Source organism: Bison bison, unplaced genomic scaffold (assembly GCF_000754665.1).
Source record: "Bison bison bison isolate TAMUID 2011002044 unplaced genomic scaffold, Bison_UMD1.0 scf7180017864471, whole genome shotgun sequence".
Classification (NCBI taxonomy): domain Eukaryota; kingdom Metazoa; phylum Chordata; class Mammalia; order Artiodactyla; family Bovidae; genus Bison; species Bison bison.
Window position 1 is genome coordinate 28,324,602 of NW_011495032.1, and position 24,904 is coordinate 28,349,505.

Genomic DNA, 24,904 nt, shown 5'->3' on the forward strand with positions numbered 1-24,904 from the left:
TCTCCTCCTGCCCCCAATCCCTCCCAGCATCAGAGTCTTTTCCAGTGAGTCAACTCTTCTCATGAGGTGGCCAAAGTACTGGAGTTTCAGCTTTAGCATCAGTCCTTCCAAAGAACACCCAGGACTGATCTCCTTTAGAAAGCACTGGTTGGATCTCCTTGCAGTCCAAGGGACCCTCAAGAGTTTTATCCAACACCACAGTTCAAAAGCATCAATTCTTTGGTGCTCAGCTTTCTTCACAGTCCAACTCTCACATCCATACACGACCACTGGAAAAACTATAGTCTTGACTAGACGGACCTTTGTTGGCAAAATGATGTCTCTGCTTTTGAATATGCTATGTAGGTTGGTCATAACTTTGCTTCAAAGGAGTAAACATCTTTTAATTTCATGGCTGCAATCACCATCTGCAGTGATTTTGGAGCCCCAAAAAATTAAGTCTGACACTGTTTCCAGTTTCCCCATCTATTTCCCATGAAGTGATGGGACCAGATGCCATTATCTTTGTTTTCTGAATGTTGAGCTGTAAGCCAACTTTTTCACTCTCCACTTTCACCTTCATCAAGAGGCTTTTTAGTTCCTCTTCACTTTCTGCCATAAGGATGGTGTCATCTGCATATGCTGCTGTTGCTGCTAAGTCGCTTCAGTTGTGTCCGACTCTGTGCAACCCCATAGACGGCAGCCCACCAGGGTCCCCCGTCCCTGGGATTCTCCAGGCAAGAACACTGGAGTGGGTTGCCATTTCCTTCTCCAATGCATGAAAGTGAAAAGTGAAAGTGAACTCGCTCAGTCATGTCCAACTCTTAGCGACCCCATGGACTGCAGCCCACCAGCTCCTCCATCCATGGGATTTTCCAGGCAAGAGTACTGGAGTGGGGTGCCATTGCCTTCTCCATCATCTGCATATAGTGGGTAGCTATTCCCTACTGCAGGAATCTTCCCCACCTAGGGATGGAACTCTCATCTCGTATGTCTCCTGAGTTGGCAGGCAGGTTCTTTACCACCAGCACCACCTGGGAAGCTGGTACTGAGGTGAAAAGATAGCCACTAGGACCTAGACAGGGGCTGATGTGGGGGGCCCAAGGAGCCCCATGGTGCTTCATCCGCCTTGGCCAACTGAAGACGAGGAGCACAAGCTCGTAATGCTGTCTATGGGAAGCCTTAGCCCTCACCATTGCCGTAGCTTCCTGGCTCTGAACAAGGCCACTGTCACATCCTCTTTCCTCAAGGAGGACCTGTCCCCACTGACCTATGCGCGATTGGATTGAGTGTGGTTCATCTTTAGCCCCCACTGTTCCCCTTCTGCACCTCTCCTGTCTTTACTTTTTTAATGTATTTTTTTAATTTTTTTTTATTTTTGGCTGCACTGAGTCTTCTTTGCTGTGAGGGCTTTTCTCTAGTTGCGGCAAGCAAGGGCTACTCTTCATTGCAGTACAAGGGCTACTCGTTGCAGTGGCTTCTCTTGTTGCAGAGCACAGGCTCCAGGTACTGAGGCTTTGGTAGTCGGGGTGCTCGGGGTTTGTTGCTTCACATCTGGTAGAATCTTCCTGGATCAGGGACCGAACTCATGTCCCCTGCATGGGCAGATGGATTCTTAACCACTGGACCACCAGGGAAGTCCATCTTCCCCTTCTCTTGGTGGCCCCTTTTCTCATCCTCGGGCATCCTTATACTTTCTTCACCTCCCTCCACCAAGGCCTCCCACCAGAAAAGCATGTCAGATCCTTCGTGTGCATGCGTGCGTGCAAAGTCACTTCAGTCATCCGATTTTGTGCAACCCTAGGGACTGTATCCCACCTGACTCCTCTGTCCGTGGGATTCTCCAAGCAAGAATATGGGAGTGGGTTGCCATGCTCTCCTCCAAGGTATCTTCCTGACTCCAGGACTGAACCCGCCTCTCTTATGTCTCCTGCATTGACAGGCAGATTCTTGACCACTAGCGCCACCTGGGAAGCCCTGTTGCATTTATACCGGAGACCAAACCTAAAGTTGGGGCTTCCACTTACAGTAATGAAGAACATCTCTGATTTTTCAAAGATCTAGAGCAACGAAAGCGAAGAGTAGCTAAAGAGCCTCTTGATGAGGGTGAAAGAGGAGAGTGAAATAGCTGGCTTAAAACCTAATTCAAAAAAACAAAGACCATGGCATCTGGTCCCATCATGGTAAATAGATGGGGAAAAAGTGGAAACAATGACAAATTTTCTTTTCTTGGGCCTCAAAATCACTGCAAATGGTAACTGCAGCCACAAAATTAAAAGACATTTGATGTTTGGAAGAAAAGCTATGACAAATCTAGAGAGCATATTAAAAAGCAGAGATATCACTTTGCCAACAAAGGTCTATCTAGTCAAACCTATGGCTTTTCCAGTAGTCATGTAAGGATGTGAGAGTCGGACTATAAAGAAGGCTGAGTGCTGAAGAATTGATGCTTTTGAACTGTGATGCTAGAGAAGACTTGAGAGTCTTTTGGACAACAATGAGATCAAACCAGTCAGTCCTAAAGGAAATCAACCCTGAATATTCATTGAAAGGACTGATGCTGAAGCTGAAGCTCCAATACTTTGGCCACATGATGTGAAGAGCCAGCTCATTGGAAAAGACCCTGATGCTGGGAAAGACTGAAGGAGGAGGAAAAGGAGATGACAGAGGATGAGATAGTTGAATGGCATCATCAACTCAATGGACATGAGTCTGAGCAAACTCAGAGAGATAGTGAAGGTCAGGGAAGCCTGGCATGCTGCAGGTCTAAGAGTCGGACACAACTGAACAACAACAAGCAGAGCAAAGGAGAGATTCCAGAATTTTCCTCCATCAGCATTACTGGGTTTTTTCCAGCCTACACAATCATGAAGCCTCCATCTATAATTAAACATTTTACTGGCTGCCTCCCTTTTCTTATTTTCATGTGGATTATTGGGGCTCAGTGGAGCCATTCTGGCCTCAGATGCTCATCCACCTCCACACTTCAAAGTATTATTAGGTCATTTCACAACCTTCTCATTTGTAGTCTATATTTTCAGTCCTTTTTAGTGTTTCCTTCTGATAATTCAACTAAAAATAATTGAAAATCATGTTCAAAGTCTTCTTAAATATCACAGATCAAGCCCCCTTTTCTTTTCCTGCTTGAAACCATTTGAAAACTGCAAAAAAAAATTTTTCCATGACTTTGCATACATTTGGCTATAGTTCAAGAGATAAAAACCCATGATAAAAGATCTTCTGGTGGTGTTTCTAAATTCAAGCCAAACCCAGCACGGGATGAAGGGCTCTCAAGTAGCCTGACTCTAATGGAGGGGGTTTGGCAAAATTTTGATCTACATCTGAACTTTTGGCTCCTTATGGCAACTGGGGATGAACAAACTGAATTAGGGAAATTAAGTGTGGTAGGGAGTAGGAACCTTCAGCCAATACTAAATAGTAAATCAAATTAAACACATTGAAGAGCCAAGAAATATCTGTTAGCCCTTCATGATTTCTCATTTGTTTAGATCACAGTGTTGCTTCTCCTGCTGGGATCAAAACAAAGTGGCTGAGAGGATTTTCTGAAGGCCACTCCCATGTGAGTGGTCCAGTGATTTAACTGACCTGAGGGCTTCAGGAACTTGGAATCAAACTCAACAAGGACTCTCAGTGGCCAAGAGCTAATCCCAAATAAATCACAGCCCCAAACAAGGTGTCGAAAATGTGGCTGACTCTCAGGTCTGCTGCTGAGCTCTTCAATGACTTATTGCATTTTTCTACTCTCCTTCCTCAATTTCTTCCTCTTTGAATAGAAGTGATGACACTTGGTACCTGTGAAAATGAATGATTTCAATGATTTCCTGTGTAGGCATGTCTTTGATCCTTGTCTTAAAAGCTGATTGCAGTTTGATGGGTTGAGTGGACATGTGGTTTAAGTGGCTTCTCACCTGGTTTTATCAGCCCCACCTTAGCTAAGGTGGAGTCTTCAAATTTGGTACACTATTTACCTGATCTGTCAGTTCTTCAGTTGCCAGTTAGCAGGATTGATTTCTAAGCCAAATGAGCAAGTATTGAAAACGTGGGGTCTCGTGGTTTCCCCCCGCCTGTCTGTTGCGTGGTCTTCTCCATCCCCACAGAACTTAAGGTGGACGACTTCAGGTGGGACACACCCAGAAGAGGACAGACCTGGGGTAAAGACTGGGGCAGTGAGCTCTTTTCTGCAAAAGCTGCCTTATCTAATATCGGCCTTTTCAGGCAGCCCTCAAAAGAAAGACCATCGTAGCTTTCTCATTGTCTTCCTGTAAAGACAATAGGGTTTTTGGGCAGGAAAGAACACTGGTGCTCACTGTACAGGGGAAGAAGCTGAGACACAGGGTGCTTAGATGCTCATCCTAGCCCCCACACCTGAGTGGAGTGGTGGAACTCTGATGAGCAGGCAATCTGCTCCCAGGGCAGTGCTCCCAGCCCAATGCTCCTCCATATCCCGAAGTGCTCCCCTCCAGGTGCAGTCCTGAGTGTGTCCACTGCATGTTCTGGGTGGCCAATCTGTCATCTGCTCCCACCAGGCCTCTCAAGCCACTGCTCGGAGCTGGCCTGGAAGAAACTCTTCAGAGAAAAGCCAGCAAGCATATGTTGGTGTCCTGATCAGTGTGCAAGTGACCCGAGGATGATCTTCAACCATTTATCTAAAAGCAGCCAGTGGTTTGGGGCAGACTTCTCACTCTCTTAGTGATCTTGTGAAGCTCTTTTTTTTGATATAAAAACTAAACAGAACAATGTCAATGAAAATACAGTTGCAGTGACCACAGCATATGAGAGATGTAGTGAAAGGGAAGGTCAAATTTTTCTGTAACTGCAGAAAAACATTCTAACCCCAAAGGATCCTAATTTAGGAAGGGAAAGAAAAAGATGAGGGAGAGAGCAAAATGTGTGTGTGTGTGTGTGTGTGTCTGTCTGTCTGTCTGTCTGTCTGTCTGTGTGTAAAGAGAGAGGAAGGGTGGGAAGGAAAATCTAAATGAGAGAAAGCATTTTTGTTTGAGACCTACACCACACTCGGGGGGAATTTTCCACTTGCAGGCTGGAGTGTCTGGGGTATTTCCCCTGCCTGGCATGTGTGGTCTTACACTGCCAGGCAGTGTTCCAAACCCCTCTGGGAGATACACATCTCCCTAGAGTAGGCTCGGTTCGTGACTGGTATGGCTGTTCCTCTTTTGTGCTGTACCTTTGCAATTTACTGACAAGGATGCTGGAGAATATTCAACTCTTCCTGGGTGGAGGGGGGTTGCTGAACAGTCCAGAGGATGTCTTAGTAACTAGCCACTATAGGAAAATCAGGATAATAGGAGACAGGTAAGACCTTGACTCACTCTTCACTGGGTACCTAACGCACCTCTCCGCAATGCTAAGGGAAACGAGTGGACCATTTGGCCTGAGATGCAATGTCAATATGAAAATGACCAGGTTTTCCTGAATTGGGTTTTTTGTTTGTTTTCTAAGTAGTGGCTACTCTAATCACTTAGTTTCTCAAAATTCTGTTCAGCTACCTTCCAGGCACTCATGAGTTCTTCTTCCTCTTGCTCTGCTGGTCTGCAGTAGCCGGTGCAGGGAGGTGGGCAGAGACGTGACTCTGATGTAGGGACATATAAGGAGGAGATCTGTGACCAGGCAAGGCAATCTCTTTGAATTCTTCAGTGGATCTAAAAAAAATGAATTCACGCCCCAAACCAAGAGATCAGTGTAAAAGCTTAAAGGCTCAGGTGCCATGTTTGAGACAGTCCATACCCATCAGAGAAAGGAGCTGGACTCCCCATCCTCTCCCCACTCCTGGCAGCAGCCTCCATTCCAAAGCTGCTGCCTCATCCTCCCACATTTTTCCCAGCAGTGGCCCACCCTCATTTGCCCAATCCCTGCCCCCAACTCCATCAGCACTTTGAGGTCCCTCCGCAACAGCCCTCTTTCTTTTGTGCTATTTTGGCATGGTGAGTCCTTGCTTCCCAGTCACACTGAAGGGCCTTGGTTGTAGACACCAGGTCCCATACATCTTCATTTCCCAAACTCCTCTGTATGGCTCCCTGGCACGTAGTCGACCCTCTTAATGAGAATTGGCTGATTGGCTGGTAGTCAGTAAGTGAACACTGCTCTATGAAGAACAATGAAAGCCCGCCTTCCCTCTCTGGATAATGTCTATCATGAAAAACATGAAGCCCCAAATTTCAGATCACCACATCCTCACGTTCATGAGAAGTCCTGGTGAGTTCCCATCAAGGTGGTGAGCCAGCAATGCAGGCAAACACCCAGACACTGTGTATCCAGCCCACTGGGATGAAGACAAGGCAGACTGTTTTCTCTATGGGAATGGTCTTCCCAGGTGGTGCAGTGATACAGAAGACGTCTGCCAATGCAAGAGACGTGGGTTTGATCCCTGGGTAGGGAAGATTCCCCTGGAGGAGGAAATGGCAACCCACTCCAGTATTCTTGCCTGGAGAATTCCATGGACAGAGGAGCCTGGAGGGCTACAAAGAGTCGGATGTGACCGAGCACACACGCACACAGGGATGATTTAGGTGAAATGCACTGTTCTGCCCATAGCCAGAGAATTTGTGTGCGCAGGTGGAGGAGTTGAAGGAAGAGGGTCTTCTCTGGCCCCAGTACAGTACTGAGAGTCAGAATTCAGGTTTTGGAGTCAGACTGACCTGAGCTTGAATCCACACGGGGGCCCAGAAGGAAGCAGGGTCATGTAAGCACAAAGGTTGAAAGTGGAAGTCGTGTGGGTGGTAAGATGCATTCCTGATCTGCGTTCTTTTAAAGGTGGGGCTCACTGCACTCTCCGTCAACCCACTCACAAACACACACACCTCCTAAAAGAGTCCTGGAATGTCCTCTCCCAAGTTTTTCCTCATTTAAAAAGTTAAGTTCCAGGTCCTTGCTCTGCCTCTCTTCTCCAGCCAGGTCTTCATTCGCTGGCTGTTATGTCCCCTGCCTGGGAAGGTGCTGCTTCCAGTCTCTGCCTTGAGTTCCTGGCTCACTCCTCCTCCTTCCAACCCACCCTTGCCTTTTCTTTACTAGAACTACAGGGACCCAGTGGACATCCACACACCCTGCCAGCATTCTGAGGAAACAGGCTGAAGTTTCTCTCTTGGCCTCAACAGAAAAGGAAAGTGGCCCATGAAGAGCAAAGAGGCTTCTGAGAAAGAAAGCTCTTAACCAAACACAGATATCAAGAATATTAGCAAAGGGACTAGAGAAAATTGCTATCAAAGTAAATGGCTTTTTGTACAAATGTTCCCTTTATTGGGGTTTTCCCCAGTGGGTCATTCTTTCTTTAAGGCTTCATAAACAGATGCGCTTTTGAAAATGTTGATTAACTTATCCTTTTTTTGACCCCTTCCCACTCACCCAAACTCCTGGGAGCAGTGATTATGCAAAAAGCCAAGTCAAGCCTCTAAAGTGTTCTTCACCTGAAGTAGCCTTTGATCCTCCAGGTGCAGAAATCTCAGCCACATCTGGGTAATCAATTTCATAGAACCTTAAAAATGGACCTTTTTTTGGGGGGGGGCGGGGGGGAGGGTCATCTCATCCAGTCCTCTGCCCACAGAGACAAGTGGCTGTGATCTCCTGGGACAAAATGTTCTCATAGTCATTACCATCCTCTTACCCTTTTTCCTCCAAGATCAATGCTACATCCACTCCTTTCCAGCTGGTGATCAATAGTGTGTTAAGAATTCTTCCCTGAGGGTGTGAGATGGAGCAAGATGGCACTCTAGCCTCCAAAACTTTGTCACATCCTTGGCAGAGATGGAATCCCTAAAAGCAAGAACAGGATTTGGCCCAAAAGTCACTGGCAGGAGCCCTGCAGTTTTCATCCTGGGTTGATCCACATATTCTTTCTTATCCAGTGTTCTGCTTCTTTTAACCATGAAGGTGTTAAGACATATAAGCATCCCATAAATATGATTAATTGTTAGAAATGTGATGGTTTTCTTCCATGTTTGTTTTTCTCGTAAGATTTAAAAAAAAAAAAAACCTCAGAGTTAATTTCCATGAGCCTGATTTGATCCCTATGACAGATACCACCTGCCTCTTGTTGATTCATGTTTCCGTCTTCATTCCAAGGGCACAGACTGCATTGTAGAGGCCTGGAGAATAGTGTAGGGATGGGCACTGAGGTGCGGAAGTTGGCGGGGCTTGCAGGTACGAGTTGCTGTGCTACAAACACGCCAGGAACAGACTGGATTTATGGAGGATCGGTGCCACGTGGCATTCATCCTTTCCAGTGGGGTCTTGGCATTTTGTTTTACACATCCTTCACTGGTGACGAAGAGGATGAGATTGTGCTTTAGCACTTTGGCCAGGAATGAGGAAGACTTCTAACGGAATGAAAACCTCTGCCTCCAGAGAAAGACTGAATGCCAAGCGTGGCAGTGATGGATCGATCCTCAGTTCAGGTCATGATCAAGTAGATCTTCCCTGAGATTTTGTGTGGATGAGGGAGATGTTCAGGCTGGTCTGAAGTCCTTTTGTTCCTCTTGTTTGATAGTTTAGCTCTTTGGAAGCTTGAGTTTGTGTTCAGTCTTGACTTTTTTGGATATAAATTTATAGTGCTGACATCAAGGTAGCTCACCTGACTTTGAGTTGAATGAAATTTCTGAAGGGCCACATACATTCGCTGGTGCCACTTTGACCTGATAGCCGACAGGCATAATTAACTCATAAGACAGGAAGAAATGATAAGACCCTGTTCTTCACCACATATTTGATTCTCTTTTTTAAATATTTTACCCTTTTAGACAGGTAATTTCCATTGGCTCTGATTTCTATAAGATGGACAGCAAAGTAAATAGAGACCTGTATTAGCCACCCCCCTTCCCCCAAAAAAATTATCATAAAAAAAGAAAAAGATAGACAGTGATAATACTGGAGAAAATTCGGAGTAAATTAACTTAGCTCTATTCAAGCCTGGGCGAGTCAGGTTGGGTGCCTATGTTTGATCTATTCTTTTTTTTTTTTTTGATCTATTCTAAACCGTGAAGAAAGCCAATGGGAAAAATAGATTGGGAAGGAAAGAGAAAAGTATTAGCATGGATATGTGGGGGTGGACAGGCGTTATAACATTCTTTCCAGTTCTAGTTCTATAAATACATTAAAACATATAATGATGAAATGTGACTTAAATTACATTTATTGCAATCCAGAGGAGAAACTTTTATACTCTTATGCTTTGTGTCCACTTAGATGCATTCATGAGGAGGGGTCGTGTGCTATACCAGATGAACATTACAGTCATGTGACTGATGATGGACATGAGAGACCACTGAAGTTGCCTTAGATAAAACTCAGACCTACATTGGTTGTAAATAACAGTTATTATAAAGATACAAGAGAGCATCTACTGGGCACTTAAGGCCTTTCTTATTGTTTCTGTTCTTCTGGTTGTTGTTGGAAGTGAAGTCAAGTCATTTGAAGGGGGACGGATCCAGTAATCTGCAATACTAAATGATCTAGAAGCAGATGCGATTTTTTAGCTTCCCACAATGCTGGGGAGTCATTTTCAGCAAGGTGGCATCTCTGCCTTTTAGCCACTCAAGCCTGTTATGACTGATTTTTTAAAATTTTCTTTCTTGTTATAGTGGACATCCCAGAAATACATGGGAGAGAGGGCTACGAGGATGAAATTGATGGTAAGTGTTGTTATGATTTAGAAGATAATCATGAAAGTCAAGTTTGGCTATAAAGCTATCAACAAAAATAATGCCCAGGGTATAAGAGGGCCAGAATTCAGAACTATCAGCCAGAAATATGTGACAAGAATCCAGAGAGGAATGAAGAAGCCATCAATTTCTCTATCAAAGTCAAATTTACAGAGTTAGAAAGTTTATTGAGCTTCCTCTGCCTAATCTGAAATAGGTCCCCTACTTGGGGCAACTTTTGACACCGATGAACTTCAAATCTGAATAAACCCTTTAGAAGTGAAAGCCAGGCTCCTCTATACATGAAACTGCTTGAACCCATTGACCTACTTCCAAAAAGGGCTTAGTGGATAACTGTCAGTGTGAACATTCCTTCAGGCCTGCTGAGATTTCTGATTCCATGGCTTTCAGGAACCAAGGTGGGGCTCGTTGCAGGATTTAGGTCTCATCCACACTACCTATCTCATTTTTCATACTTATTCCAAGCTCTGTTTTCCTACTTCAAATACACATATTCCATGAGGCTGAAGCAGGAGTCCTGACTGGAGGGGCGCTGAGCAAACACCCAGATGTAATATCTTTCCTTCACTCAGAGGAGCACAGGTCTCTCTAGGCGTCTCTGAGAACCGGAGTTGATCTCCAAGAGAGATCACTAAGGTTCGCCTCAAAGAGCAGCTTTAGACCAAGACTGATGCCTTTAAGAAGAGCAGTTTATAGAGCTGCTTTTTTTAACCTGACCTTAATCAAACACTTCAAGTGTAGTTATAGAAACAGAGTGACTAACCCAAACAGTACCTTGTTAACTGAATGCAGACTCCCCCTGCAAAGCCTGGTCTAACGTTCCTTTTATGGGCAAAGCTGCACAACTGGCCTTCACAGAAAGGCTGTGATAGATCAAGCAGCAGAAGCCCTAGATGGGGTAGAAAGAGTAAAAGATGAGGATGCAGAAAGCCTGATTTCTAGTCCTAGTTTAACTCTTTGCTAACTCTGGGCACTTGAGTGAGTTACCTAATCACTTAATTTCTCAAAGCCTCAGTTCCTCATCTATTTTTTTCAAATTATAGTATCACCCTGCCTTCTTCATGGGATTATTAGGAAATCCCACAAAATTTGCCAGAGATGTGGTCATGCCTTGATCACGCTACAGAAATACATTAGTTTGCTTGAGTGGCCATGATAAAATACTGCAAACTGGGTGGATTAAACAACAGAAATTTATTTTCTCACCGTTCTGGAGGCTAGAAGTCCAAGATCAAGGTACCCACAGGGCTGGCTTCTTCTGTGGCCTGTGAGGGAAGGATGTGGACCAAACCTTTTTCCTTGGCTTGTAAATGGCCATCTACATGTTTCCATGGTATTCTCCCACCTGTATCTGCCTCCAGATTTCCCCTTTTTACAAGGACACTGGTCATACTAGATTAGGGCCCATCCTAAGGACCTCATGTTAACTTGACTACCTCAGTAAAGACCTATCCTCAAGGTAAGGTCACATTGTGAGGTACTAGGGGTCAGAATTCAACATCTGAATCTGTAACACATAGCAGTAAGGTAAAGTTTAGGTCGTGAGGCCTGGTGGATCAAAAAAAAAAAAAAAAAATCTACTGCTTGGGTGGCCAGGAATGCCAAATTGGAGAACTTGTCATGTTGAAATAGTCTCAGCCTGTTCTTTGATTTAACATGAAGCAGCTGGAGGTAAGGAGACAAGGGGTAAGGAGACAAAGGAAGAAGGGTGTACAGAACAGAGGGCCATTCCAAGAGCTCTAAAGGCACCCTGTGAAAATCTAAGCTCACTTACTCTGACTCAGACTGTTTAAGTATCAGATACTTAGACCATACTTACTTTGTGCTGGACACCAAGCACTGTGCAAATGTTAATTCATTCAAACCTCCTAACAACCCTGTGAGGTTATTAGTAGTGCCATTTCACAGATGAATGAACTGAGGCAAAGAGAAACCAAATAACTTGCCCAAGGTTACACAACTAGGACAAGGTGGGGCTGGGTTTTGAAGCCAAGCAGGGCTTCCCTTTTGGCTCAGCTGGTAAAGAATCCGCCTGCAATGCAAGAGACCTGGGTTTGATCCCTGGGTTGGGAAGATCCCCTGAAGAAGGGAAAGGCTACCCACTCCAGTATTCTGGCCTGGAGAATTCCGTGGACTGTATAGTCCATGGAGTCACAAAGAGTCAGACACAACTGAGCGACTTTCACTTTCAGTATAGTACCAGTGTCGAACAGCTCAGCCTCAGGTTCTGAAAAACCTCTGAACTGGGATGGGGGGAGTCTCAGTTATTTCTAAAAGAAGCAGTGTCTGCAGTCTCTCGTGTCCTTTACATCCTAGATGACTACGAAGTGGACTGGAGCAACTCTTCTTCCCCAACCTCCGGGTCTGGGGCCCCTCTGGCTGACAAAGAGAAGAGTTGGCTTTACACTCTAGACCCCATTCTCATCACCATCATTGCCATGAGCTCGCTGGGCGTCCTCCTCGGGGCCACATGTGCGGGGCTTCTGCTCTACTGCACCTGTTCCTACTCTGGCCTGAGCTCCCGCAGCTGCACCACGCTGGAGAACTACAACTTCGAGCTCTACGACGGCCTCAAGCACAAGGTCAAGATGAACCACCAGAAGTGCTGCTCAGAGGCCTGACAGATTGCACCCAAATCGCACCTGACATTTCATTCCAGCAAGAGGGGCTAGTGGAAATTACAATTTTTTTTCCCTTTGGAAACTGAATGCCATAATCTCGATCCAACCGATCCAGAATACTGAAGGTGTGGACAGAACAGGCGAGTCGAGGGAAGCAGGGAAATGCAGTCTTTCAGGGGGTTGGGACCCACCTGAGACCACGTGACTGAATCATTTGCTGGGACAAGGATGGGTGCTCATCTCTTTGGTGGTCACAGTTCTATTTTGTTTGTGAGTTTGTTACTAATTCTGTTTTATTTCTTTGGTCTGTGAGCAACTCAAAGAGGCAGAAGAGAATGACTTTTCCAGAATAGAGCAGAGTGGTGATCAGTAGTCTCTGCTTTTTCTTCCTAATCAACGCTTGGAAAGCAAAAAGTCTTTTCAGACTCTCCATCTTTAGAAAATAAATTCCCCCAAAAAGCCGTCCAGTTTATCCCACCCTCCGATCGTCTCATGACTTCCGGGATTTGCTGTGGTATAGCTTCTGCCAGCCAACTTGACAAGCTGCCGTTTCCAGTCCTAGCATTTCGGTAGGATGTTGTTGCCTTTAACTTTTTTTATCCAGGGGAAAATTGCCATTTTAGGGTCAGCATGAACAGCTCTTTCTTATATGCGATTTAAAACAAACCAGAAAGAAAACTTCACACGTCAAAATCCGTAGAAGCGCCTCCATGTTAGAAGCGGACAAGCCTTAACGTGCTTTGTGAATAGGAGCCATTCATTCAGTCTAGACCCAGAACGTGTGGCTGTGAGGCTACTTTGTGGGGCCTCTGGTGGTGGTTTTGCTTTTTCTTTTCCTTCGTCCTTGTTCTTCTAAAGCATACACACGTGCCCCACACGCACACAGACATACACGCATGCACACACATGTACACCCATGCATACACGCTCACTGTCAGGTCTCTTAAGCCCCAGGAAACAGCATTGTCTGACATTCTCTGAGATGGGGCGGGGGAAATATAAGCTATCAGTATGTTTGTCCATCAGTGAGACATCACTAGTGACAACTGACGGGAAAGGAAGAGAACAGTGGAGAGAGAAAAAGAAGTCCATCGTCTGTGGTCATGTGATCGCAAAGACTGAGAGGACTGGAAAAGACATTCTGATACATCCGTCTCTGTTAGGCTAGTAAACACAGACTTCTCCTTGGGGTGACAGCCACCACCTCCACCTTTCAGAAGCATCAGCAGCACTGCAATGCCTGAGAGCTGCTTCTAACCAAAAGTCTGCACGCCCTGTGGACCAAAATGCTAATGCTGCTTCAACCCCAGAGAGACCTGTGTTCTTACATCCACCCACCCACACACACACCAATTTATGTATTTTTTTTTTATTAAGTGCCTTGAAAAATGAAGAAAAATATGTATTTTCCTTCTATGTAGAAATCAGTGAATACCATACGAGTTAAGGCATTCCTCTATTCCTCTTCCCTCACCCAGTGGCTCCACACCCAGCTTCCCCCACACCACTCATCCTATGGATGGAGTAAGGCCTGCCACCCGAGTGGTAATCATAGCCCTAGATGACTCTCAACTGCTCTAGAAGGGGAGGCATCTGGAATCGCATGAAACTGTGTGAAGGAGAAGATTGTCCACGCCAGGATCCAAATCTTGATTTTGTAGTAACGCCTACAGCTTGCCTGTGTGCTGGAAATACATTTGAAACCCAAACAGTATGCCCAGCCTATTGTGAATCAGTGGTGAACTGTCAGACCATTTTTTGCTGCTATGGTCACCCACGATGTCATTTGTCTCATACCCAGGTGAAAGGGGAAGGGTGAATGGGACCGGCTGGTTCCTTTCGATGTTAACTTATGAAAATGCTAGTTCAAATGGTAATGTCACAGTGTTCTGTGTGAAGAGAGGGAGAGTTCATACCAACAGCTATTTATTCCTATGTGTGTGTGTCTTTGCCAGTCTTTGAGTTCTCTGTATCTACTGTGTATGTGAATGGTCACGTGGGACTCAGTGGTGGTGTTGTGACTTTGACCTAGGCCCGAGTGTCACTGCTGATCTTGGCACTCGTTGGCACAGTGGTAGTTAGAGGTGACAAGTGAAGCTGTCAAGCCCAAGGCCTTAGCTTCAGGCCCTCCTGAGCTGAGTGTGTGGCAGAAGTAAGTTCTTAATTAGCCCACTTCCTCTTCGCCTTCCCGTGTAACTCAGTGTTCCAGAAGTTAGCACGTCCAAGGGTTTCCAGAGTTAACCTGCAGAAGAAGAGAGTTCAAAAGTTGACACTGAGGGCCCTGGCCTTCTCAAGTCCCGTGGGCCATTCATCAACTCCCCAAAGACCAGCCTTGTCTCCGACCCGCAGTTCACCTCTCAGTTATGTACAACTCAACCTGCATCCCTCTAATGTCCTATATCCATATTCACCATTGGCTGGTTTGAGCCCTTGAGTGGGCTCCGGATGCTAAACAAAAGCAGGCCAGCCAGAGCTACATGTAGATACCTCACCAGCCCTGGAGGCTGTTCTGTTGTAAGACAGGACCCCGATTATAACCTGGCCAGGGGACACCCTGGTGCATTTGTTGTTGCTATCTGCAGGTAGGCTCACCGACCCATCTCCTTGACTCCTTCCCCCTGGGAAACCCAACTCACAGTATTGATCTCCTTTTATGCCTTGTACTGAATGACACATTACCTCCACGCTCTCCCGGACTAGGCGGTCAACAGGACCACAGGGCTGCTTCCTCTCTTAGGTGTGGGCATGGGGAGTTGACAGGAATGAGGGTCCGAGGAATGAGCATGAATGGCAAGAAAACAAGGGGAAAAGTTAAACTGTCACACATGAGGTTAACTTTTCCAAGGTTAGCTGTTAAATGTATTTGACCATCCACTGGCTGAGCCAGATCAAGGGAACTTGAGAGCTTTTACTGTGATTCTTCAATGTAAAAAATAAACAACAATGTCAAACTGTGTTTATATGATTTGTATAAAACCTTTTTAAGATTACTATTTAAATAAACATTATACCAGAGATATTTTTCTGCATTTTTTTATTGGAGACAAAGAGACTTAGGTTCACCTTGGGTGACCAAAAACATCCCAGTTTGCCTGAGACGTTGCTGAGTTTTAGCTCTGAAAGTCCTGTGGTCCTGGAAAACCCCTCCAACCCAGCCAAATCGGGATGGTTGGTCACTCTCTTGGGATAATGCTTCTTAGCACCTTTACATGCCGTTAGTAAATAGATTGGCTAGCTGGCTTTTTATAAAGTGAAAATATGATACGGGCAGGTAATGAGCTATCTGGCCAAGTAGACCATTTCAGCTCATAGACTTGCCTGGTAGATTTCTGAGACTGTGAGCCCTACTAACATTCCTCCGTCCTGGACATCACCAGTCCCCTATGATTTTTGACCCTGCTGTTTCCTGTCTATTGAAACATTCGCTTGTCAACATCTCTGGTGATTTCGAGGTCTATAACAGTGCTTCTCAAAGTGTGGTCCCTGGACCGGAACTATTAGCCTCACTGTTGGATGTGTACATTTTCAGACTCCACCCTACATCTACTAAATCAAAAACTCTGGGAGGATGACCTAGAGATTTACATTTTAACATGCCCTCCAGGCTTCCCCAGTGGTTCAGTGGTAAAGAATCTGCCTACAATGCAGGAGACTTGAGTTCGATCCCTAGGTCAGGAATATCCCCTAGAGGAAGAAATGGTAACCCACTCCAGTATTCTTCCCTGGAGAACCCAGTGGACAGAGGTGCCTGACAGGCTATAGTCCATGGGGTCCTAGAGTCGGACAGGACTAAGCAACTGAGCACACCTGTATCCACCAGGGGTTCAGATGCACCTTTGAGTTCAAGAACCTCTGGTCTCGGAGAAAGGAAAAGTAGCCTGGCTTCACAAAATGATCAGAGATTTTTTCACTTGTGGGTTATTGGATTCAAAACAAACTGGACTTTGGCCAGGGAAAGCTAAAGGAGACCCAGTACACTCCTAGGCGATGCCTGCTTCCAGGGGAGGAGGAGTGAAAAGCTTGACTGTGAACTTCTCAGCCTACCTGCTCCACCCCCACATATATGGCAGACTTGAAGATGTGTACCTGAACTGAATTTGCCCCCTTTCTGAGCTCAGTTCACATTTGGTTCAATTGTTTATTCAAGAAATGCTTTTGAGCATGTCCTGATTTTGTGAACTCTTAGAGCTTACACTTCAGTCAAGTGGACGGAAAGCAAACAGCCAAACACATAAAATAAGGATTGCTTTTGGTAAATTCGGTGAAGGCCATAAACATGTAGCTCTGATAGAGAATTGCCAGATCCTGAAGGCAGAATATTTGTGTCACTTGAGTTCCTATTTGTAAAGCACAACTATTTAACACAGATGTTACAGTATGGACATGCTCAGTTGTGTCTGACTCTTTGTGACCCCATGGTCTATAGGCCACCAGGCTCCTCTGTCTATGAAATTCTCTAGGCAAGAATACTGGAGTGGGTTGCCATTTCCTCCTCCAGGGGATCTTCCCGACCCAGGGATCAAACCCACATCTCCTGTGTCTCCTGCATTTCAGGCAGATTCTTCAGCTGCTGAGCCACTGGGGAAGCCCCAATGTTATAGAATTTTGGTTAATTATATTAAATACAACTTACCTCTTTTATAGTCAATAAATTATCTTAATGAACCTAATGAATCTGATATAATACAATATATCTCTTAGAAGCTATTTTTAAAAAGAATTACCAGGGCGGCTCCCTCTAAAAGGTTGATCAGGGAAGCTTCCCTGAGGAGGTGATATTTCAGATATTTTAGGTGATAACCTGAAAATACAAGGAAGACTGAGATAAGCAAAGTACCTGGGGAAAGGTTTCCCAATTGAAGATATAGCATATAGAGATCCTGCTAATAGAAAGAGCTTGTTCTTAGGCCCACAAGGTGGGGCTATGAAAGCATGATCATCAGTGGGGAGGGTATGGAGACTGGGCAGCCAGATAAGATTCTTTAGGCAGTGAGGAGTTGCTGTCTTGCATCATTCTTTGGCCTTCCTTAATTTATAGATTGGTTGGATGGCATCACCGACTCAATGGACATGAGTTTGATTGAACAAACTCCAGGAGATGGTGAAGGACAGGGAAGCCTGGTGTGCTGCAGTCCATGGGGTCGCAAAGAGTCAGACATGACTGAGCGACTGAACAACAACAATGTGTAGAGAAGGCAGCCCTCAGATGCACCCATCCGCATTCTTCACTGGCCAGTAAGGTCACCCCAGCCATAGCTCTGCAGCTTCCCTTTCAGCCTCTCTTGCGATCTTCATCATATCATGTGTCTCTTGAGATGCCTGCTTCTACCGTTTTACTGACCCTAGCAGCAATAACAGAGGTTAAAATGAAAGTAAATTTCTACTTTCCTTTAGTCGAGGTTGTGGGTATTTTTAAAGTTCCAACCATCTAATACCTCCTGGTCCCTAGCCATCTAGTGTTTACATAAGATCTTTTTTTTTTCCCCCTTATCTGCATCCTTCTGGAAATGTTTATAGAATCCTCAGGGGAGACAGTGAAATGAAGTTGGAACAGGCCCATCCTTAAGGGGAACAGGATCCATCTGGATGCCCGAGGCTCCTTTGCCCCTGCAACGTTGGTGGTGGTGTTGGGGATGGGGGAGGGAGCACTCAAAGAAGACATGGAAAGATGAGTCTATTCCAGTTCTCACAGGCTTCAGCATCCGGTTGCAGGCCGAACTAAACAGAACTCCTAGGGAAATGTTTCCCCTGGGGGTAGGGTGTGCGAGGAGAGGGTTGCCGATTAGAATAGGAAATGTTACCTGTGCTGGTCCTCTCCATTTCCTTCCCTCCTCCCAGGAGCTTCACAGTAACTTTAACCGCCAGTTCCCATCAACAAAAGGGAAGGGTCCGATGAAGCCCAAGGACTGTGGCAGAGGTTCGGCTGGCTGGTCCCTGGATTCCCACCTCCTAGAAGCCCCAAGCCTGTTGCTCACCCACCGAGGCCAGTCCTTGTCCTGGCTCTCCCGGGTGCCCCTGTGAGGAGCTCCTGGTGGAAGCACATACCTTCCCTGTTCTCCCTGGAGGTGGGCCAGGGACCTCCAAGGGAGCCATGGGTCAAGTTGTTTCTGTAGCTTCTCCAGAAAAGGACAACTGGGTCCTCTCTCTTCCCAGCCAGAAAACCCAATAGGACAACTGTGTGTGCCGGATGTGGGTATCACAGCCGGCTTCCAAGGGCCACAACAGAAAGAGACCGTTGGCCATAGGCGAGTGGTTCCTTATCCCTCCTTCTGTCTGATGCCACCAGGTAGGCAGAGCTCCTCTCTTTGCAGAGAAGCCACCTGAGCCAGCCTGGCCCACACATACACAGAAGTACCCAGAACAGCCCTCCACCAGCAGAGAGGTAAAGCTCGGGAGTGGGGCAGGTGGTTTGGGGATGCTCTGTTCTGGGCCCCTCACCAAGCCAGCAGGCTCGGGCAACTGTGGTCAGGAGTGGCCCCCCCCCCACCCTAATTCAAACAAACCTCCCTTGGAAAGCCAGGAGGCTCTGTTTGCGAAGAGCAGGCTGCAGCCTCCACAGCTGCCCAGCCTCTCAGAGCCATCCATAGCCAGGTTACTGCGGAGCACAGCTCTGCTAATAAATCTCCATCCTGAAGCCCTTGACTGCCTCCGCTGGGAATTGAGGCACAGCCTCTCCGAGCACCCGCTGGCAGCCCTGCCGCATTGCCAAGCCTTGACTCCAGGGCCCTGGCAGGCGGCCTTTCTGGATCGACCTTTTCTCTTCACCTTTTTTCCCTCCTCCACCCCCTCATCTCACCTCTCCTTGAGCATTCACGTTTCTATTTCCAGCCAACTGTTTTTAATTCCTGTGATAGTTCAAAGAAAACTTTAGAAGGCTTTGCAGTCTACCAGTGCTCCTCACCCCTTGAACTTGAACATGCTGAGGAGGTGAGAGAGCACTGGTCCCAGAGTTCAGCACCCAGGGTCCTCAGTCCTGCCTCTAGTTCTGTCACCTTGAGAAAGTCAGGCATATCTCATGTTTTCCAGGTGTAAACTGAACATTTGGGTTAAATGAATTTTGAGCCCCGAACTCTGACCTCTTAGCTGATGGAGTAGCTCTGTTCGGTTGTCTGAATCTGTGATGTTCAAAGCAGTGAGCACATAGCTTTGCAGATATCCCCCTCCCCGCCCCCTGAAGAGAGGCCAGGAGCACATCTTCAGGATTGATTCTGTTGTGGAGCTGGCCCAAATCCAAATTCCTTCACAGCAGAATTGCTCTTTTTCCCAGAGCCCTTCACTAATAGCTATTTACATAGAAATTGACATGCTTACTTATCTATGTCCCACTAACTCTTATGGGAAGCATGCATGCATACATTCATTCATGTAATCAACATGTATTATTAATAGATTAAATGCCCACTATGTGCCTTGCTAGGGCTTTGCAGGTGGCACTAGTGGTAAAGAATCTGCCTGCCACTGCAGGAGACTCAATTTGATCCCTGGGTTGGGAATATTCCCTGGCAAAGGAAATGGCAACCCACTCCAGTATTCTTGCCTGGAGAATCCCATGGACAGAGGAGACTGATGGGCTACATACAGTCCATGGGGTCACAAAGAATCAGACACAACTGAACATCCAAGTACATGTACCTTGCTAGGTGCCAGGAGACAATGATATGCATAATAGATGTGGTCCTTGCCTTCAGGGAGCTTACAATCGAGAGAGAGACATAGGTAAATCAAATAACCACATGAATCTGTCATAACAATCAAGGTGGGAGTTTAAAGAGCTATGAGTATGTGAGAGGCTCTGGGAAGCTTTTCCTGAGCATCATGAACAATGGGAGCTGAAATCAGATAAGTGAGAAAGGCAGAAGGGAAAGCATATCAGAGAGAAGGGCCTGCAGGTGCAAAGACTCAGAAGCAGAGGGGAATCTGGCTTGGAGCAAAAGCGAGGAATAAGGAGAAGCATCTCATTCACTTTGGTATCAGGACTCCAAACTCATACCTGATTCTTACTGTGTAACATCAAAACATGTTTGTTAAATGAATGAATGAGTGAATAACTTGTATAAACTCTCCTTTCTAACAGGCATCAAGCTGCCTAAAAGATAGATATTTTAGTTCTTCCTTATTACTACTGTGCCTCACTATAGTGGAAAATGTGCAAGTTTCCTAGAGTCTAAACTGAGAGATTATGCCCACAAGTTCCAGTATGGAGATGGGCACTACTTGTTTAAATGTAACAGTCTAGGTTAAATATATACAAATTAAAAGTGCTGTTAGGAAAGTTGGAGGATCACCAGATTTAACAAATAAAAATATCCATGAGCCACTGTGGAAAAACAGTACAGCAGTTCCTCAAAATGTTAAATATAGAATTACCATGTGATCCAGCAATTTCACATCCAGGTACATAGACTCAAAAGAATTGAAAGCAGGAAATCAAACAGATACTTGCCCACCAACATTCATAGCAGCATTATTCACAGTAGCATAAAGGTGAAAACCATCCAAATGTCCATCAACAGATGAAAGTACAGTGTGTGCATACAATGGAATATTATTTAGCATTAAAAAGGAATGACATTCTGATACATGCTACAACATAGATGAACTTTGAAAATATGCTAAGATGAACTAAGCCAGACACAAAAGGAACACTAACAGGAGATGCCAAGAACAGTGGCTTCCTCCCACTGCTCAAGAGTAGCAGCCTGTCCTCCATGATACCAGCCCTATAGATTTCAGACTTGCCCCAGAAGCTCCCGTGATTGCATAAACCAATTCCTTGCACAATAAATCACCTAATATTAGGTTGGTGCAAGCGTAATTGCAGTTTTGGACTGTGAATTTTAAATTATTATAACTAGGCTCAAATACATCTTTATTAATCAAAAGAGGAACCATTACAATCAACACATTTTTTGCCAATGAGAAATAAGTTTGTTTATTCCTGTAGCATAAAAATCCGTACTTCAGGATTCGAAGCACTCTTAGAAAGTATTTTCTGCACCCTGCTGGTTGTGGAAGCATTTTCCCTGCCAAAAGTTGTCGAGATGCTTGAAGAAGTGGTCGTCAGTTAGCAAGAGGTCAGGTGAATGTGGCGGATGAGGCAAAACTTTGCAGCCCAATTCGTTCAACTTTTGAAGCGTTGGTCATGAGACATACAGTCAGGTGTTGTGGTGGAGAAGAACTGGGCCCTTTCTGTTGACCAATCCTGACTGCTGGCATTGCAGTTTTTGGTGCATCTCATTGATTTCCTGAGCATGCTTCTCAGATGTAATGGTATCGCCGGGATTCAGAAAGCTGTGCTGGATCAGATGGGCAGCAGGCCACCAGTGACCACACCGTTTTCTGGTGCAAGTTTGGCTTTGGGAAGTGCTTTGGAGCTTCTTCTCAGTCCAGCCGCCGAGTTGGTCATTACCAGTTGTCATAAAATCCACATTTAGTCGCATGTCACAATCTGATCAAGAAATGGTTTGTTGTTGCTGCATAGAATAAGAGAAGACGATACTTCAAAACAATAATTTCTTAAATTTTCAGTAAGCTCACAAGGCACCCACTTATCAAACTATTTCACCTTTCCAATTTTCTTCAAATGCTAAACCACCATAGAATGGTTGACACTGAGTTCTTCAGAAACCTCTCACGTAGTTGTAAGAGGATCAGCTTCAATGATGCTCTTGGTTGGTCATTATCAACTTTCAATGGCCACCACAATGCTCCTCATCTTCCAGGCTCTCATCTCCTTTGCAAAACTTCTTGAACCACCAGTGCACTGTCCATTCATTAGCAGTTCCTGGGCCAAATGCCTTGTTGATGTTGCAAGTTGTCTCCGCTGCTTTACAAACCATTTTGAACTCAAACAAGAAAATCACTCTAATTTGCTTTTTGTCAAACATCATTTCCATAGTCTAAAATAAATGTAAAATAAATAGTAAGTAATGTCATTAGCAAAAAAAATAATAAATCAAGTGATAAATGTGCATTAAAATGATGTATAACATAATCACATTTACTTAATGTATTCCAATATCAAACTGAAATTTCAACAACACAAAAGTTGCAATTACTTTTGTACCAACCTAATACATTAAAAAGTGAGATACTAAGAATAGGCAAATTCAAAGAGAAAGTACATTAGAGGTTACCGGTGGCTGCTGTGGGGAGGGTTACTGTTTAATGGTTACTGTTTTACTGTTACAGAATTTAGCACATTGAATAAGATCTGGAAATAGATAGTGCTGATGGTTGCATAGCATTGTAAATGTACTTCACTTCACTGAATTATACTTAGGGTTAAAATAGTCAATTTTACATTATATAAATTTCCCACAATATTTTAAAAGCATTTTTCTCTCAAAAGAAAAACCCTATGTAACCCTTGGGATACACCTAAACTGAAAAGGTATTTATTGTTTATCCGAAATTTGAATTTAACTGGGTATCCTGCATTTTATCTGGCAACCCTTACTGACAAGCTTCCTGTACACCATGAACTGTACTCCCTAGAACATTTCCAGGATTCTGGGACCATCCTTTCGAAAGCAAAAATCAATGCCTGTGGTCTGATAAGAATGAGTGTACAAGCCAGGCACAGAAAGTCAGGGGGGTGCCTACACTAATTATAGACTCAGCCCTAGACACAGGGCATGAAGTAACTCCCTCAGCCCTCACTCACTCCATCAGTGAAGAGGTAGAGATTAGAAATCTTGGTTGGGTTTCCCATCTGTTGTTTAATCATCGTGATCCACAAATGCAGTAAAAGCTGGTTATAAACCCCTTCTTACAATTGACCACGTGGCTAGAATTACAGTCACAGATGGTGACACTCGTGCATATGACTCAGACGATAGCCTTGTCCCCTGCCATCAATGCATCTTCACACCAGAGTTGGTAAGAACCCATGGAGTGCCCAGATGCCTAATTGTACCACCATTTGCACCCATGTCTTCTCAATGAAGGAAGCTGCCTGCACAGCTCACTGTGCAGCAAGAAACAACAGGTGCAAAAGGCAAAGGCCACTTTGGAACCATTTGGACCAAAGAACATGGCTCAGTATAACAGGAGCACCCACAGACTTGGCATGCCCGCGCTAATCTGCCAGCAAGATGGACCTGAAATCAGACCACAGCCGTGGACTCTACGGCTGCCGTTCCAGGTGGTCCTACCTACTCCTTCCCTCAACCAAGACGAAAGGCAGCTGGGGAGGGCATCACACGAAGAGATGGGTCATGTCCAAGTCATTTTTAGTAGGTGCTGACAAATCCCTGTGAACGTCTGGAAATGTGTAGCACAGCAAAAACACACGGGTCACAACGCACTGGTGAATGATTACAGGAGGAGAAATTCATTACAGGCTGCTCTCAGCTCCTATCACATAAGAAGGTGTTACATTAACAAGATGGAAGGTCCCTGCGGTCCCCTCCCCAACACAGCCCCCACTGCCACCACCTGCCACCCCACTATTTCAATTTGTGTGGCATGGCAGGAGGGGAGCCCAAAGGCAGGGAGCGGGGAGTTAATTCAGCTATACTCATCAAAAAGGGGGTCACGGTGGCAGCCAAGGCCAACTGAAGCGGATTCAACCTGAGTGTCACGTGAAATTCTTCCCTTGCAATCTGCACCCGCTATGACCTCTGCGGCCCGACAACCATCGATGACATTAAAGCAAAGTGAGGCCTTTTTTCTTAGCTGTTCACATCATCTGCTTTCCAGCCTGGGTGTGTGCATTTCCCCATAGATATGCCTGGCCTTGTCTCTGTTGGCCCCCAGGTTTTCTGGTGTTTCTAACCTTTCCTGACATAAGCATGGACAGATGGAGAACCAGGCGGGTGCCAGCCTGGAACCCGTGCTGGAGACTGGGGGAGACTAAGTTGAGGAAGAACACTGGCCCTGGAGCCGCTCCGGACCAGCACAATCTGGGGTGATGGCAACAGGAAGTCTCCCTTTTGTGGTGGCCAAGTGGACGCGATAGATTGAGCGGCCTTCCAAGTCCTTGCTCGTCAGTGTCACAGGCTGTCATCGTCTCATTCCTCGTCCTCATCTCTTCTCCAGTCTCCATGTTAAAGAATCACAGGTCACAAATGGAAGGTTAGCAGAGAGTCAGAAGCATGCAGACAGATGGATCAATAGTTCTTCTTTAATGAGATTTGTATTCCTTCGGATTCCATTCACATGCAGAGGGGCCAATGCCCTAGTCTGCTTTTAAAGTCAAATGCAAAGCCAGATCCAGGGACAGATGGGCTGTGCCTGAGAGGGGGATCGCCACTGGTGCCTTCCCCAGGAGGCCAGAAAACTCAGTTCCTTGGCCTCGCCCCTGCACCAAGCTCCTTACCACTCAGAGCCCTGGTCCAGTTCCTGTTGCAAATGTGAACCTAAAGTGGTGAGGAGCCCCAGCACGCTCACTAACCAATACGATGTTAAATATCACACCTCCCTGCTTGGGCCTGGGCTGGAAGCCGCCTCTTCGTTACACGGCTTTCTCTGTACTTAAGGAAAGAGAGTACGCCTCTCCCAGATATGCCCCACAGAGACCTGCCCTCGGCCTCCCCAGCAGTGGGGAAACCTTCAAAACTATTCAGTTTGTCTAAACCCCATCCATCTTTAATGTCAGAGTCTACATTTTCT

At 45.6% G+C, this 24,904-nt stretch overlaps 1 protein-coding gene across 2 annotated transcripts in view; it reads left to right on the top strand.

Moving 5' to 3' along the window:
• Nucleotides 1–15,308, top strand: part of NRP2 (neuropilin 2) — a 120,437-nt gene extending 105,129 nt beyond the window's left edge. For both annotated transcript variants that reach the window (XM_010861026.1, XM_010861027.1), the window contains exons 16-17: nt 9,588–9,638; nt 11,985–15,308. In XM_010861026.1, coding sequence (XP_010859328.1) covers nt 9,588–9,638; nt 11,985–12,289 — 356 coding nt within the window. In that variant the 3' untranslated portion in view covers nt 12,290–15,308. The remainder of the gene's footprint in view (nt 1–9,587; nt 9,639–11,984) is intronic.
• The last annotated feature ends 9,596 nt before the right edge of the window (nt 15,309–24,904 follow it).